Raw genomic sequence first — 18,397 nt, forward strand, 5'->3', positions numbered from 1 at the left:
ACGAGAGGCCAGAGATGGTGATGACAGAGAAGGGAGGGGAAAGTCCAAATATAAAAGCATGATCAGCTGCCTAGAGGGCTGACGGAACTCGATAACCTAAGATGAAAAATACCCTTCATATATGACAATTAGATCAGAGTTGACTGGTCAGTAGGATACCGAGTGAAGGGGAGGTGAGGGAAATGAAGAGCAAGAATATACCTCAGCAGATTAGTAGGAAGGAAAAGAGGAATTGAAGTGGTAGGTAGGGACGGAGGGGTGGAGGGCAAATATGCAAGTTTAAGAAAAGGGATTTTATAAAGGGCAGAGACTGAGCATATCTGTGGGTCCCAGGAAAAGAATCAACAGATCAGAAAAGACTGAAGATCCAGAAGAGACCAGATTGAACAAAAAAGAACAAGATCGCAGAGGGGATGGAGTGGAATAGGACTGATTAGAGGAGGAACAGCCTCTGAAAACAAGAAGAACACACAGAGATGTGCTTCTCCAACAAATGAGTTTCTGAAGGTACATGAGGGAAATTGAGGAAATTTAATACTGGTGGAAAAATGGGATATTTTTGGTCATGGATTTTTTTTCTTTTTTCTCAAATTGCCACAATATCTAATTAGGAACAAAAACTCCATAAAGACAAGGACAATGTGTGGCACATGGTAAGCACCTGAATATTTGTTTAAAAAAATGAATAAATGGATGAAAAATAATTAACAGAAAAACATGGCCAAATTGAAGAATTTTTCCTCAAAATTCAGGGTTTTTTTTTTTTTAAGTAGGAGTTGCATCTTGAAAAATCAACGTCAATCAAAAGCATGTAAAAAAAAGAAAATGTAAAGAAGTAAGGCAGAAGGACTTCCAACTTTCAGTGAAAGATGTTGGTTCTCTTTACCCTTCAGGGAAATCCTCATTTCAATTTTCTTGAAAGCTTCAAAATAAGAAAAAATTGGAGATTCACTCAGTTGCATTTCGGAGCACTGATGCACCTTTATCAAACCTGCTCAGGATTTGTAATTTCATTTCAAAGAACGGATATAGTGGTCTCTTTTTATACAACTTTCTTTGCTTTTCTTATTTCCACTCCTATATATTTTTTTAAGATTTTATTTATTTATTCATGAGAGACACACAGAGAGAGGCAGAGACACAGGCAGAGGGAGGAGCAGGCTCCCCGCTGGGTGCCCAGTGTGGGACTTGATCCCAGGACCCCAGCATCACGACCTGCGCCAGAGGCAGACACTCAACCACTGAGCCACCCAAGTGTGCCTCCACTTCTATACTTAAAATTTTCTTTGACCATATTGCACATAGATTTTTGCAAAAAGCGAAAGTAAAATATGCAAACAACATATCGATGGCTTAGCTGGTGCTAACACCCTGCTGGTCTGTGGCTGGTATGGCACTGCTGCCAACAGGGGGTTGCAGTAACCACCAGAAAAGGCTGCAGTTATAGGAAAACCCAGAACACAAAGTGGCTATGACACATGTGACCACAGAGAATATAAATATTCCATAACCATGGCCGACATGAAGGCAGTGAATGAATATAATTTAACAACAGGTCGAAGATAGTATAAAGAGTTAAAAATACAAATGTTTTAATTTGCAAGGATTAAAATGCAAGATTCTAAAGACTTACTGAAAGAATTATGCCCATCAAGTTTATCTTGTGCTTTTAAAACTGGCCCACCCACTTACCTATAATACATCTGCTCATTTACTCAAAACATTTTTACTCCCTTCTTATTATGGATCAGAACCACATGATTTACAACCAATACCTACTAACTAAAATTGCTAGTGCCTCTAATCTAGCCCATGACTACTCACTGCTTCTTGTGATACTCCCACATCCCATTGGTTCTTGGTTAATCCTTCATATCACACTTCTCCCTTCCTACTGGCTGAATTTGTTATTTCCAAACACTAGCCTACATATTAATGTTGGCCTAAGAAGGTTGATTTAAGTGGCCAGTTATCATTCTTTGAAAAGGATGGTTCTTAATTTCAGGGTACTATCTTTTTTCTTTGGGGTGGGGGGGGTGGGTAGACTCCACACCCAGCATGTAGCCCAGCTTGGGGCTTTAGCTCATGACCCTGAGATCAAGACCTGAGCTGCGATCAAAAGTTGGATGTTTAACCAACTGAGCCATCCAGATGCCCCAGGGTAGTTTTACTTTTCCTGGTGTTCTAATTCATTCTCTTTAACAAAACTGGCAACCTATGATAGTTGTCAATTATTTTTTCATTGATTTGAAAATCTCAAAGTCTAAGAAATACCAAGTTAATTAATTTTAGCTGCCCCAGCTTTTACTTCCAAGGCTGTAGGACAGTCTATATTCATCATCTAGATAATCTGACTCTGGGCACCCTGGCTCACTGCCTGGCTGGACCACAGAAGAGCCCCCCAGGATCTCTTACTTGCCTGAGAGGTTCCTTGGTCCCCCAAGATAGGAAATTAAAAGAGTTCTTAAAAAGTTGTTTTGAAGAAATTTAAATTATAAGCAGTATTTAAGATCCTAATGAGTTTTCATTTATTCTAAAATAATGATTGAATACTGTGTTCTTACAACAGCAGATTTCAGTGGTATATTGATACAAGGGATAATATATAAGAACCAACTAGTGGTTGTTACTACCCATGTAGGTGACTAGCACAGACATAATGTTTCCCAAAAGCCACCAGACACCAAAGAGGACATATTGTATGATTCCATTTATATGAAGTTCAAGCATAGGCAAAACCAATCTATGAACAATGACAGAAATTCTACTGATGGTACTTTCTCACCTATTCATGATGTGGTGGCTCACAGGATTAGGCTTTGGAGAGTGCACCTTGATTTTAAAAATAGTAACCACAAAATAATTACGGTTCTTCCACAACTGCAAAAACTACTTGAGGACACTGAAAACTCCAGTACCTATTCCACTGCAAAACAGAAAGATCCAGCACTTCCAAGTTCAAAACCATCCGTCTTGCCAAAAACTGAAATTAAGGTCATTAAAAACCAGAACTTCTCTTCTGATATTTGCACTTGTATTCCTTGTATCTGGCTGTTCTTGCTTCTTTCACTTGAATCAAAGACCTTTTCTTTCTCATTTATGAAATAACAAAGTTTCAAGATAATATTGTTGCTTAGTAGTTTGAGGTTTCTTTTTGTTTGTTTTTAACTACAAAAAGAAGAAAAAAGGGATTTTTTCCCCATGAAATGGAAAATATTTCACTTGTGATACTGTATATTTTAAAAACCATAGTAGGGGAGCACGTGGGTGGTTCAGTGGTTGAGCATCTGCCTTTGGCTCAGGGCGTGATCCCAGGGTCCTGGGATCGATACCGCATTGGGCTCTCCCTGCAGGGAGCCTGCTTCTCCCTTTGCCTATGTCTCTGCTTCTCCCTCTGCATCTCTCATGAATAAATTAAATCCTTTTAAAAATTAAATAAATAAATAAATAACCATAGTAGGCAATATTAATGAGTAAATGTTCAAATGACAATTAATAAAAAGTAAAAAAAGATAAAAATGACCAAGAAGATCCCTTGGTGTGTATACAGAAGCCTTTCAAACAAAGTAAACAAGAAAGAAAAGAAAGAAAAGAAAAAAAAAAACAAAGAAAAGAAAAAACAAAGTAAAATAAAGCAGAAATAAGATAACAAAATCAGTGTGTGTGTGTGTGTGTGTGTGTGTGTGTGTGTGTGTGTGAGAAAGAGAGTTTTCTGAGTGGCAAGCAAGGGGAACAGCAAAATAAATTTTCCAAATCATATAGAAAAACAATGTATAGCCAACACCCATAGGAACAGAAGTTATATTTAAGAGACCAGGTTTTTCCTGTAGGTATTCATACATTATTTTTGATACCAAATTACATTATCAATTTAGGTTTCAAAATCAGATGTAAATGAGCCTGTGGCTGGACATAAGCTATTTCAATGAATGCTGAATAGGCATATTTTGGCTATTGCAGTCCAAGACAAATACATGTTCAGAATACATAAAACACAGTACACAAATTATACAAATACTACCCACTGAAAAAAAAATCTTCTCTACTGTCTTTCATATATAAGCTAATGTTAATTAATAATTATACAATTTAACTCATAGGAAAAAACTGAACCCAAAACATCAGCATATTTAGGCCAAAATCAGTGGCAGACATGATGACTTTAGGTTTATTTGAAAATATAGTTTCAGTCCCAGATTAGCTCACAGCAGAGGAAAGCCAGCTTTCTTTTTGCCTTACACATCACTAAGAGTTAACTTATATTCACATGACCAATTACTGGCACAGGAAAAAAAATTAAAAATACAAACAGAAGAGAGATAAAAAGGACTGAGGAGAGAAGGAACTCTCTAGTTAGAAAGGGTGGAGTTCCTCTAACAAGTGCTCTACATAAAGCCACAACAGAATTCCCCTCTTTCCCTGTGTTAGAAAAAAAGAAAGTCAAAGCTAAAAAGATGCAGAAGTCTACTAGAAGTCTTTGGCTTACCGGCTTACCCAATGACCACCATCAACATTAAACTGAAGCATGAAAAAGTAACCCAAATGAGCAAGACTGGAAGAAATCCATTCATACCGAGCTCTGAAGTTGCACAGTATATTAGAAATCACAGTATATTTAATCATATATCTAAAGAGGGTAGACTCGACAACTCAGTGTGTAGTTAACTGCATTTCCAAGAAGGATGCTGCCTTCGAAGGGAAGCTTTCTCCCTTTGCCTAATTCATTAGAAAATTCTCATTTCATAGAGTAGAATCTCTTTAACATTCAACCAACCAACTAGTTCTAATCCAGATTTGTGAAACAAGAAACAAAATGATTTTATCTCTTTTCAGTGATAGACATTTACATATTTGAAAAGAGGTGTCAAATATTCTGTTTTTCTTCTGTTTTTCACTGAACTTGCCACTTTTTTTCTCATAGGTAACAGCCTGTCATTTCCTCCTAAGTGGACTGCCATGCCTGCTTCTCTTAGTGTTTTCATTGAAACGTGCTTGATATTTGGGTTGGAGCTTTGATCATCCCTCCAATGCAATTGGTAACACAAAATTTCCAGTTAATCACAATCACTGTTCAGCCCTATACCATATATAACACAGTTTGAAAATACAAAAAGGAAAAGCTCTGAAAAATAAATTTTAATCTCTGAAAGTTAATTTGAGGATTAAAAGCATTTAATATTTGTCACATACATTCAAAAGCAGTTTCCCAGATGTGGGGTTTGAAATCTAAATGTGCCACTACTCAGTCCTTCACAGACCTTCACGGGTCAGACAGTCTGAAAACATCGCACTATTTTTCATAGTTCTGAGGACAAGGGGGAAAAAGGTATGTTTCATAAAAATGCAATAGGGTAGCCACATTTCCTCCCATGCATGAATAATGTATGATCCACAATGTTATTTGCTAGACTGTCTAATCACTAGCATCTTTCAAAATGCCTATATAAGCTTTAGCTCATTAAGAACAAACATGTATCTGTATAAAAATATCACATACCTGTGAACACTCAGAATAATATTCTGCCAAATACCAATACACACATCAAACTGACACGGGTATCCTACTTTTGAGCATTTCTCAAAAATAAAAATGTTGGGAAAAGAAATACAGAATAATTATTTCAGCTTGTGACACTCATGCTTACTCTAAATAATCAAGCTTAAATCCCTCTTTCAAAACATACCACACACACACATATATATACATATATGTATGTATGTGTGTGTGTGTGTGCGCGTGTGTATATATATATGTGTGTGTGTGTGTGTGTGTGTGTGTGTATATATATATATATATATATATAAAATCAAGGAATGATCCAGGGACTGTTGCACACTTTCTAAATAAAAGTGAAAAAAAAAAGTGGCAGAAACAAGAGGCTAAATAAAAAAGCTTTTAAAGCAAGGCTTCTTCTATTAGAAGCAGTTTTATTATTTTGAAAGGGGCTTCTATGATTCATGAAAGAGTGATAAAGCAAAAGTACTTCATACAACTATAAGCTTTCAATGTAGTAATAAGAGAAAGACAAGGTGAAAGGACAAAGTATCTAGGTTTCCTATAAATAACTGCTAAAAACAAACTATGAAGCTAAGGTACAAGAGTAGTTCTTTAGGATCAATGCTGTAAGAAGAAAGGAAATAAAAAGTTCACCTTTATATTTCTGTATTTCATCCTCTAACAAATACTTTTTAGTAACAACAGAAGTAAAAAGAAATCAAAATATAAACAAAAACCAAAATAAAACCCCCCACACCCACTATTATACCACTTCTAGGTATGAAAGACTGCCTATTTCAATATCATTACTAAAATGAATTTCCTTTATATTTTTATTGGTATCTGATGAAAAGGAAAAAAAAAACATTCATTTCAAATCAACAGACATTTGCTAAGCACCCTTCTAAGTGACTCATTAATTCTTTAAACAGATATTTGTTGTATGCACCATTCATATAGAAGGTACATTTGAACTGCTATCTTCCCTTCATTGTGGAAGTAATGTTAGAAAAGGAGGTGAGAAAAAAAAAAGGAGGTGACCATGAAGGGAAATCAAGGTGTTACAGAATGCAGATTTGGAGTTCTGAAGACCTAAAATGGTCTTACCAACTTCATTCACTTATGAGCAACAGTTAGTGCCAAAAAGTGGAAAAGATGTTATGTGCTAGGCCAGGTTTAGATTAATATGTACAAAATTCATAAGGAGTTTACTGAATGCCCTGAGTTATTTTCTGTAAGAAAAAGATGAGGTTTGTTGGCAAAGTTTATCACAAAAACCCCACAGGCCTTCTGCAAAGTGGCCCACCAAACCATACTACTTCTTTAGAAGAAAACAATCTAGATGTTCAACCACAACTGCTCTGTAGAAACTCTCAGCTATCCAGAACGTCACACGGTATAAATCCATAATGACATGTTAATAACCTTATGGCATAGTTAACACTTGCTCTGTGTCTCTGGATAGTATTATCAAAGTGTTAACTATGCCATAAGGTTATTAACATGTTAAAGATTTCTTTTCCATTTCAGGAGACACAAGTGTCAGGAGGGACAGAGATTTTCACTATACCAAACAGAGTTGTGCTAATGACTTCACCCTTGAAAACAGGGCTTCCCAAGCACCCCACATCCAATAAGATGGTTTCAGAAAATGGCTTTTGCTGGTAGTCTTTCAGGCTCTCTCTAAGCCTTTAGAACCATTGGAAGTTTCAGATCTAGTCCCAAAAGCTTCTTATAAACCCAAATATAATGCCCTCTTTGTCATCTGGGCAAAAAAAAGAGAAGTTTCTCTACCTTGACTATCCTGAGTACAGAGCTTCTTGCTTATCTGCCCCATGGCGTGCTGAGCGCCAGCAACACACACCCTTCAAGTCCATCCCATCACTGTTCCTGCAACATTTCATCTTCTTTTCCATATGCCATTTCCTCTGCCCAGGTCATTCGGCCCCAGATATTCACACAGCATCCTCCAGCACTTTGTTTTCCACTCTAACCAAATATTATCTTCTCAGAAAGGTCTACCAACTGCACCCTAACTAAAATAATGGCCTTGCCTCCACCAGCAACTATGCAAATTCCTAACTTTTGTCCATTGTTCTTCCTAAAACTGTCACCACCTACTACTGTTGTCTGTGTGTACTGGTTGACTTTTTTACCGTCTGGTTTTTTTCCACCAGACTAAATTCCCCAAGGGTAGATAAAGACTTAGATGGAGGGGAGTCGACACCAAGTAAGTGCTCAATAAATTTTATTAAATGGATGAGCAAATGGATTTTTATTACACTTAATTATAACAATGAATTTTATATGCCTCTGATCTACCAGTATTGTCAATGTGAGAAGTACAATAATTAATAAAACAAAAATATAAAATGCAAGTGTTAATCACAATTTGTCATTTACTTTGGACTATCATTTTTAGAAACATAACCTACTACATTCATGGCCTAATCAATTTTGGTGCCTTTCATTGTTTGAGGTTTGATTCTGACCACTTCCTAACCTCCTAACTTCAAGCCCTGCTTAACAATTACAGTGATTTCACAGCCAGGTCCTGACGACCCCTTAGCCAATTCCCTATACCGCTGCTAAATGGCAGATACTACACCTGACAAGATTAACTTTTAGAAGCTACTCTTCTCTGTAATCAGAGACAAACACAATTACATATTACGATTACTTCTAATTATTCTAAGCAGTTCTACTGCTGTTTGCCTTAAGAAAGGCACACAGCTAACTGCAGAAATTCTGACCATTACCATAGTCAAGTTGCCAATAAGTTTTATCTCCCTAACTAATCTAAATGCCAACCTATTCCTTACTGACCAATGAATATTTCATTTTCTGTTCTACTCAGAAAGCCTTTAATTGCTGTCTGATTTTAATGAAGTGCGGCTGATAATAAAGTGAAAAATGCTCAAAGACCAGATATTCAATATTCGAGTTGTGTTCAACGGAGGAAGCATCAGTGTAACATTTTTGTAACTTTAAATACCATCATCATCTACTATGTCTCCAGCCTCTTACCTCCATTAAGTCATCCTGACTGCAAACATCTGTTCTTCAATTGTCTCATAAGAAATGTACTTCATATATACAAAGTGATCATTACTCTAAAGAGCCAAATGTCTTTTAAAAGCTAGTTGAAGCAAAATAAGCAAAAGAAACATACTGTCATTTGGACTTTTACATTTTAAAATGTCAGGCCTTTGGAGTCCTTAAATATTACTAAAGCATTTCCCAGTCATACAATCACAAACTGGAAAGGCAGAAAGCAAAATCCAGACCTACCGATTTTTTTTTTTTTTTAAATTTATGATAGTCACACAGAATGAGAGAGAGAGAGGCAGAGACACAGGGAGAGGGAGAAGCAGGCTCCATGCACCGGGAGCCCCACATGGGATTCGATCCCGGGTCTCCAGGATCGTGCCCTGGGCCAAAGGCAGGCGCCAAACCGCTGCGCCACCCAGGGATCCCTCGATTTTGTTATTTTATAGGTAGGAAAAACTAAGACACACAGGGATTTGGCCAATACCAAAAACTAAAATGTGGTCACCCGTACCCACTCTCCCAGCCTACATTCAGTGGTCTCTCTATATATATCATGAAATACACAAATCCACTTCCCATCTAAACAATGGCTGGCTCCAGTGCTAAAAGAATGAATAAATAAATCACTTAATAAATTAATTTCCCAAGTTTGTTCTAATTGCAAAATTTAATGTACATTTTCAGCAACAGATAATTAAGGTTAAATGAGGTCATAAAAGTGGGACCGTAATCCAGTAAAGCTGGTGTCCCTATAAGAAGAGGAAGCAGCTCCATCAGGACACAGTGAGAAGGTTTGCTTGGATTCAGGTGTCTGTATTCCTGGCCTTCCTAGCTCTCAAGACTAGGGATTTTGGGGGATTTCTGGGTGGCTTAGCGGTTGAGCGTCTGCCTTTGACTCAGATCCCGGGGTCCTGGGATCAAGTCCCACATTGGGCTCCCTGCATGCAGCCTGCTTCTCCCTCTGCCTATATCTCTGCCTCTCTCTGTGTGTGTCTTTAATTTAAAAAAAAAAAAGACTAGGAATTTTTGTTTCTCGCTGATGGGCTACATGAAATCCCACTACTTCTCTTTGATGATTCTATGTTTGAAACCGAAAGCCTCCAGTTTTAAGACAGTTGAGTGCAACAGAGTCAAATACATAAACTTTGTTTCTTTCTTTAAGATTATTTATTTATTTATTTATTCATGAGAGACAGAGAGAGAGAGGCAGAGACAAAAGCAAAGGAAGAAGCAGGCTCCATACAGGGAGCCGGACGCGGAACTCGATCCCAGGACTCCAGGATCATGCCCTGGGCCGAAGGCAGGCGCTAAACCGCAGAGCCACCCAGGGATCCCCAATAAACTTTGTTTTCAAGCAACACTCCCAACCAACTTGCCTTATTGGCCCAGAATGGATACAATCACAAATGCACGGAATGAATGAATGAATGAATGAATGAATGAATAAATAAATAAATAAATAAATAAATAAATAAATGATTTAAAAAGCTTGAGAATGTCTTCGAAATACTTTAGTTATATGCTGAATTTAGATCTGTAAAGGAATAATTTTTGTTGCCATTCAGATTTTCCTATTTGAAGGAACTGCAGTAACAATCTAAGGAACCATATATTCTCTGTGGGGGGTCTTTAGAGAATAAGTAATAGTGATAAATGAAAAAACAAAGGGAGAAATAAATTCTCCCACCCTCCCCACAAAATCCCACAAATAGCAGCCACAAGGTAATTTCAGATTTCCAGAAATGGCTACATTATTCATTAATTACAACTAAAAAGTGCTACTCTGTCAAACTGTGATTGATACCTCAACAAAATGCATTTTGTTGATAAAGTTTACCATGATGTAACCATTCAAAAATAATTTGTGTAAAAAAAGAAATCCAAATGCGTGTCTCATCTAGACAAAAGAAAGTCTGTCATTCAAATATCACCATTCTCATATTTTGTTTCTCAAATTGAAGGCCTATAAAACAATTTATTAGATGACTCCATCCATTCCTCTTGACTGTTTCCAGAAAAAGCTAAAAGGCAGCAACTATGTCAGTGGGGGAGAACAAGTTACTAGGCCTATCTATTTTGGTGAAAGTATCAGAATCTACCTACATATAAGGAGAAACCTCTTCATTTCAATATGTTTTGTTCATTTAGAACCAGTGGTAGCAAAATTGATTAGATAAGCTCTTACCATCAAGACCTTAAATTAAGGCTCTAGTTTTACACAACATCTTTTGAGGTTAAGCGTTAGAGCAAGCAAGATAATACTAGAAACTTCCTTTTTCTAAAACATCATTCTCTGAGACAATTTTTTTATTTCTTACCCAGAAAGAGAAAATAGTAAGGAAAAGCATTAAATAAACAAGTCAAGGGACCAGCAGAGTTAACAGGTAGCAAACAGACTGTAAGTCCATATACTTGTCTCTGACACCCTGTGAGATTTCTTACTGAAGAAACTGCAGTCCTTAGGAGAAAAGTATGAAAATAAACTTGCAAGGTTGCCAGATCTAGGACCTTGTACAATGATTTTACAGGAGGGCAGTAAAAATGATGGCAAAGAATAAATAAAACAACATAACAGGAATCTACTGTGCAGTGTTCTTGAACAGGGTGGTTCTGAGTTTTCAGGACGGCAAACTTTCATGCAGCTAAAAGAATGTACTGCCAATGAAATAGAAATGATGAAAAGAACATCTTTAATAAATGAAGTATACACAAGCCATCTGCAGTGTTTCAGGAAGACAGAAGAATCCAAGTACCACCAGACATAAAGGAAAAGTACTGAAGGGAAATAAATGCCCTACACGCTTGAAAAGGTTTCACCCTTCTAACGAAAAAGATCTCCATTCACTGAGTCAGATAGTGTAAGAAAACAATGACAGTGTTTAAGGGGGGATCAAAGCCAACTTGTGGTAAGCTCCTTCTGAACTAGAGTCTGGGGAATTAGGAGGGGGAACCGATGAGTCCTCGTGTCCAAAAAGAAGCACACAATCAAGCGAAGTGCTAGGTGAAAGGCTACGTGATTGCTCACTACTGTCTGTGTGCAGGAAAGGCTCAGCCGTCCACCTACTAGGTGCAAAAGATCCCACTCAGCTCCGTCCTCACCAGTCAGTGGTGTTAATGGGCATCTGTTTTTGCTGCCTATGCAGCTACCAAGGGAGTACCTTTAGGCAAGGATTTGATGTCACTTTTTCATTTCCCCAGGACCTGGCATAGAATCAGAATCCAGTAAATAATCAGTGAGTAAAACTGAACAGAGGAACCTGGCTCTGAACCTAATTTGTTGCAATTTTCACTTAAAATTTCAAATCCTGTGCTTTACTTCCCCATCTTTCCATTCTTCCATGCTAACTCTCCCACTAGATTATACTATCTTCTACATAATAATATGCTAAGTCACCTTCACTTTGAGCTAGCACAGAAATAAAATGAGTGGCATACCAAAGGATGGAAAATATATGCACAGATACTGTATTTAAATAATCCCATAAAAATAAGAGTGATTATTTCTAAAGAAGAGTCCATCATACTAGACTTAGAGAAGTGAAAACATGCATCCTAAGTGTCCGATACCCATTTGTTGATCACAAATAAGTGAATGACTACAGGAGAAATGTGGAAATTTAAAGAGTAAAAATGAAATGCACTAGTATGATAACGCACACTGACTCTCCTCATTACCAAAACTTCCAAACTTTAGAAGAAATAATAAATCCGATAATCACCAAATGCTGAAGTGTAAAAATTAGAATAAGAAAAAAAAACCAACTATAATATCTTAATCATCTGAAACTCCATAAGCCCATTATGGAGATTCAGCTGAGACTTCATAATGGGCTTGAGAAGCAAGGCTATAATTTGAGCCAAAGGCTAAAGTCTATATAATGATCACCTGCTTAGAAAGGAATTAACTTACCTTGCAGACCACATAATATTCTTGTGATTTCCATGAAGAGTTACACAGTGAATGAATGTAAACCGTATCATGCAACAAAACTTTCACCTGTACTAATCAGTAATAACATTCTGAATGAAAGTAGAGACAAACCAAGTTGAGTAAAACTAATAGTATTATCAAGCCTTAAAGCACCTCTCTTGTAAAGTAGGATAAATGCTAAAAAATAATTGTTAAGAACTGCAATATGGGCAGCCCCAGTGGCACAGCGGTTTGGTGCTGCCTGCAGCCTGGGATGTGGTCCTGGGGACCTGGGATCCAGTCCCAAGTCAGCGGTTTGGTGCTGCCTGCAGACTGGGATGTGGTCCTGGGGACCTGGGATCCGGTCCCACGTCAGGCTCCCTGAGTGGAGCCTGCTTCTCCCTCTACCTGTGTTTCTGCCTCTCTCTCTCTGTCTCTCATGAATAAATAAATAAAATCTTTAAAAAAACAAAACAAAACTGCAATACATTGAACTCTATCCGTACTTAAGCAAATAATGCATTTTATTAACTGTGAAATAAGGATAGTTTTTCTTCCCCATTCTCCTAACTTCACATTTAGAAAAGGCAAAAAAAAAAAAAAAAAAAGTTTAAAGGGAAAAAATCTTTTTTTTTTTTTAAGATTTTATTTATTTATTCATGAGAGACAGAGACATAGGCAGAGGGAGAAGCAGTCTCCATGCAGGGAGCCCGATGTGGGACTCGATCCCAGAACTCCAGGATCACGCCCTGGGCCAAGGCAGATGCTCCACTGCTGAGCCACCCAGGCATCCCGGGAAAAAATCTCTTGCAAAGTGGTGACTGACACTACAGCCAAAAAAACATCCAAAGGTCTTCTTTGATGCTTTGGAACTAATGTAAGCATAAGGATTACATTTATCCATGCCATAGTGTAATTCAGCAGTAAATTATGGCATTAAATCCAGGTTAGGAGATGCCTATAATGATTAAAGTATTTTCCTAACAATTAGCAACTCTAAGTAGAAATCAATTTAATTGAAAATGAGAGTGAATACTAAACCAATTACCAAAGTCAGGTGTAATAAAGATGAGCATTGTTACTTAATCTAGAAATTCTAGATGTTGTAATTTATGCATTTATATAGAAAAACAACTGAATTTATAGAGTAATAGTCCTAATTCTCTTAATTACATGATTCTTAAATTCCATGATATACTTCCTGCAAATGTTTGCTAAAACAGATTTTTGAAAAATTAATAATTCTTTAAAAATCTCTGTCATTGCATGAAAGGATTTTTTGTTGTTATTTAATTTACATATTTGTGTTTCTGCATTTAAAACTAATTGGGTGAAGTGTTCCAATACAATTTTTAAAACTGGTTGCCTAAGTAAGAGATCTGAATTGAACTAGTTCTAATGGATTTTAACTTAGTAAGTCTTCGTTAATGAAAAGGTAGGATACTTCCCATATAAAACTGCCTATGTTTCAGAAAAAGCATATACAATATTTATCTGGACAATTCAGGAGCACTTGCTTGATTGTTATTTCAAATGCCTCAAACATTATAGAAGTCATGTGAGAAAGTTTAATGTGATTATCTGAGGCACCTATCTTTTACTGAACCCAAGAGTTTCTGATTCATTGTATGAAAAAAAGCAAAAATATACACTGGTTTATTACAGAGAAAAACATACAATTAATATTATATTGGATATCTATGTTCAAAGAGTACCCTATTTTACTGGTGGTCAACAACACCATAAAATTCACCATTTTAATCTTTTTTAGGTATACAGCACAGTAATGTTAACTATACACACATGGTTGAGTAATCAGGTCTCTGGAAATTTTTCATCTTGCAAATCCAAAATTTCAGATCCACTGAATAATAATTCCCTTTTCCTCTCTTCCCCAAAAGTTCCTTTTTAAAAGTACTTAAAACTTAGAAGCTTTTAAAAAGGAAGTATCACAGATTTTTATTTAATAATCATCATTCCACAATAAACTGAGTGATATAAAAGATCTCATTCTAGTCAGCATTGAGATGTCCTTTATATATAAAATCCTATATATGGCTGCTAGAATGTCTTTCAGTTTCAGAAGTCATATTTGTTCAAAGACTTGCCAATCCTCTAAGGATATCTGAGTCATTAATGTAAATTAGTGAGACAGATCATGGGTTAGCCATTTTTTCCTGAAAAGGGCCAAAGTGTAAATATTGCAGGCTTTGTAGGCCATATGGTTCCTCTTGCAAATATTCAACTCTGCAACACTGTAGCACAGAGCAGCTATGGATAACACATAAATAAATGAGCATGACAGTGTCAATAAAAATTTATTGAAAAAAAAAAAAGGAAGAAAAACACATGACAGACTGGATTTCTCCTATGGGCCATAAGTTGCTACTCCCTGAAATAAAGAAGGGAATAGAGAGACAATGACAAGAGAAGGAGAGGGGCAGAGACAGGGAATAGGAAACAAAGAAAATTATAAGAAAGTATTTATGGAGCATTACTCCAGAGAACAAATAGGTACTAAACAATACATTAAAAAACATGTTCCAAAATAAATAAATAAATAAATAAAAATAAAAAAATAAAAAATAAAAAAAAAAACATGTTCCATTTTCTAGGGCTTTACGATCCAAGTTTGTCTATAAAACAAATAATATCAACTCCACTGTTTTATTTTGTTTGTTTGTTTGTTTATGGCTTGTTTCAACGTTGACCTACTGGCATTCAGTACATTAGCATAAACAATGAAAATACTGACTTCCGTAAGTACATAGGATTTGACTTACCTTAGCAATGGATGGAATATGACAGTAATATTTCTGGCTCCAGGTTTGCAGACAAATTTGGTTCCTCCACCTTCAATTAAGTTGTCATCAGGACCGCCTTTCAGGAAAAAGAAGAAAATTTAGCTTACTAGGACTTTTACAAAAAAATAAATCAAGGCTATTGAAATGAATGTTATACTATCATAAGAAGGACCATCTTTGAAAACAGTTGTCTTCAAATCTATAAAATTATTTTGAAAGACTGCATCCAGTCTCTTCACTGCATAAACTATAGAGCAGCATTTTCACTCTGGATTGAGAACATGGAAGCTCAGTAAAAACAAATGGAGTTTTTAAAGAAATATTGTAGGGTAAAACCTAGTTAAATGGTTAGATCTGCAATGACCAGTGTCTATCTTAGTACAGCACGTGAAACTTTCCCAAAGAGAAAGTACCACTCAAGGTCGTCCAGGGCTATAAAGGTTGGAGCAGAGATCCATATAAACCTAACTGATCACACACTTCATCAAATCTGAGACCCCACAAATTTTAAGATATGCTACTATAACACTCAATTTTTAAAACAATTCTGCAAATGAAACTATACAATGCTTCTTTATTACTTAGAAGAGTTTTTTTCTCATTGAAAAGCTCCTTATGGTTGAAATACATATAAGTAGATTATATAATTCTAAGTAAATATTTAAGATTGTTAAGGCTTTTAAAATAAATAGGTGTTTACCATAAATCTCTCGCATTTAATACAGAAATATAAGAAAAATAAATTAAGGTGTTCTTACAACTACATCATTTTCAGAATGCAGCTTTTCTTAATGACTCAGAGTTGCTAATATGCTTGTTTTATAAATGCTGTCACTAAGTGGGTTTCCTAAAGGAGTAAATCCAGTATTTTATTCCAGCTGCTAATACCAATTCTGCAAGGTTTAACGTTGATATGTACTTGATGTTATCAGAAGGTTTAAAGAGAAGGTCTATATCAGCTGAAACTCATACTCTTTCCTCAAACAGTCCTTAAGAGATCATCAATTGAAACATTGAAGGCTCATGGCATGAAGAATATCCATTCAGTTTACACATACTGAGGCAAAAACAACTCATTCTGACTGTCTTCTGGTCTACAGCCACAATGATGCCATTGACCTAAGATATCATCCTAATTTCAGAGGGTCATGAAAAAATGTGTATCTTAGGATGTTGGGAGAAATGCTCCCCCTTCCACACACTACTCATGTTACCTACCAATGAATGAAAATTTGTAATCCCTGCCTCCCTCTTTTATCCATTCTAGGGGAAGTGAAGTAACTCCCTTGGTGAAATTGAGAAGACAAAGCCGAGCATGCATGTCTCAGCAACCTCTTTATTGCACTTTAGAAACCAGAATGTCTGTAGGTGGTAAGTGTTGTCTCACAAAGTTGAAAAATAAAGGTCTTGCTTTGTCAGAGAAGGATGAAGTGGTGAGTAAATGTTTCTAATTTTGATGTTCAGTTAGCAAACTCATTTGGTTCTCAAAGTAGACTACACCTTCCAGTCTAGCGTCTGTCAGTATAAAGGTTGGTATTTCATCTTCCATCTACCTTATGTTATTTCTTAATAGTTTCTGAAATCTGACAAAAAGATGCCATTTTGTAGGCTTCCCTTCAAAATCCTAAAAATCTACTCTTAAAATTTCTTTTTTCTGGGATCCCTGGGTGGCGCACCAGTTTAGCGCCTGCCTTTGGCCCAGGGCACGATCCTGGAGACCCGGGATCGAATCCCACGTCGGGCTCCTGGGGCATGGAGCCTGCTTCTCCCTCTGCCTATGTCTCTGCCTCTCACTCTCTCTCTCTCTGTGACTATCATAAATTTAAAAAAAAAATTTTTTTCTTAGTTAAATATTTTCTTTCTAATTAGAGTTCTTTGCATGATACCAAGCACAACTAAATCTCATTTGGGTTTATTATCTATCTTAATGGTCTCTGAGGTAACTTGGAGATTGACTGATAAAAACATGTAAAGCCTCAGAAATCCATACCCCTGGATCATCAAGACTTCCCAGAATGTAGGTCAGAATGTAGGCAAGTCCCATTTGGATTAGTTGTTTCCACCAACTAATCACAGCACAGCTTTTCTTAAGGAAAACAGAAAATGTAATGGTATGTACAGCTCCTGATTCAAAACCATGAGCTATTTTTTCTCATTTGAAAAAAGAAATCCATCTTGTTTTACTATATTTGCACCAGAGATATCAGTGTTCTGCTAAGTCAGTGATTTTGCAAAAGGAGAGCATCAAGACTATCATAAACACTACTCCTTTGACAAAACCCTCCTCTAAAGGTCACATGGTATGGTTACAAACACAAAGAACAGAATAAATATATCTTATCAATACTTCTCAAAGATCATCAGATGAAGTCAGTATTGAATTATCCAAAAACGTGTATATGCGTAGCAAATAAACAGGTTATATTCTGCACTCCAGGCACAACATAAATAACTTCCCATGAAGTAAATCTACACAACAATATAATGAATTCATTTACTGAATATATAAGCATTTCTTTTAAAGACAAATGTGAGTTAGACTACAAGGATCTCCAATGATTTCTAAAAATTTTTAGGTTTTATGATCTTAGGTACTCAATACTTATATAGAGACCAGATTAACCTAGCTCCAGGCGAACTAGTACCTTCATGCAACACCAAATGCACTAAATGTGCATGCACTGCCATGTCCTGGTTCACACCAGGCTTTCATTTAGTGGCCTGTGCCCCCTCCTACCATTCCTTTAGGCACCACATCCAGCCTTCAACTGTCGGATGGCCCTCTCCCAATTGTCCACAATTCCATTAGCAATGACTTTACATAAAATAACCTATATAACCTTAACACAGATCACCTGTATTGTCATTTGTTTTCTAATGCTTACATAACATTTTCCTGACTGGAATGGAACTTCCTGGAAAGTAGTTATAAAAACATCTGCTGAATGAAGAAATAGAGACCCACCTTACCAGAATGTTATTGGACTTAGATGAGAAAGTATGTGTGCAAATCCTTTGTAAACTGTCAAAAACCTAACATAAGCAAGCCTCTCTGTCCCCAGAGTCTTACAGGGAACAGGTGTGCTTAATAAACATTTGTTGATGACAATCAGAGAACACAGATAACAAAAGATA

The 18,397-nt window shown here is 36.5% G+C and overlaps 1 protein-coding gene across 6 annotated transcripts in view; it reads right to left on the bottom strand.

The window, feature by feature from the left end:
* EXOC4 (exocyst complex component 4) overlaps positions 1-18,397 on the bottom strand; it is a 754,775-nt gene that overhangs the window by 410,309 nt on the left and 326,069 nt on the right. For all 6 annotated transcript variants that reach the window (XR_012002627.1, XR_012002626.1, XM_026010860.2 and 3 more), the window contains exon 10: positions 15,242-15,338. Coding sequence is in view for 4 of the 6 variants with exons in the window: in XM_026010860.2 (XP_025866645.1) it covers positions 15,242-15,338 (97 nt within the window). In the remaining 2 variants the exon portion in view is untranslated. The remainder of the gene's footprint in view (positions 1-15,241; positions 15,339-18,397) is intronic.

Source organism: Vulpes vulpes, chromosome 7 (assembly GCF_048418805.1).
Source record: "Vulpes vulpes isolate BD-2025 chromosome 7, VulVul3, whole genome shotgun sequence".
Classification (NCBI taxonomy): domain Eukaryota; kingdom Metazoa; phylum Chordata; class Mammalia; order Carnivora; family Canidae; genus Vulpes; species Vulpes vulpes.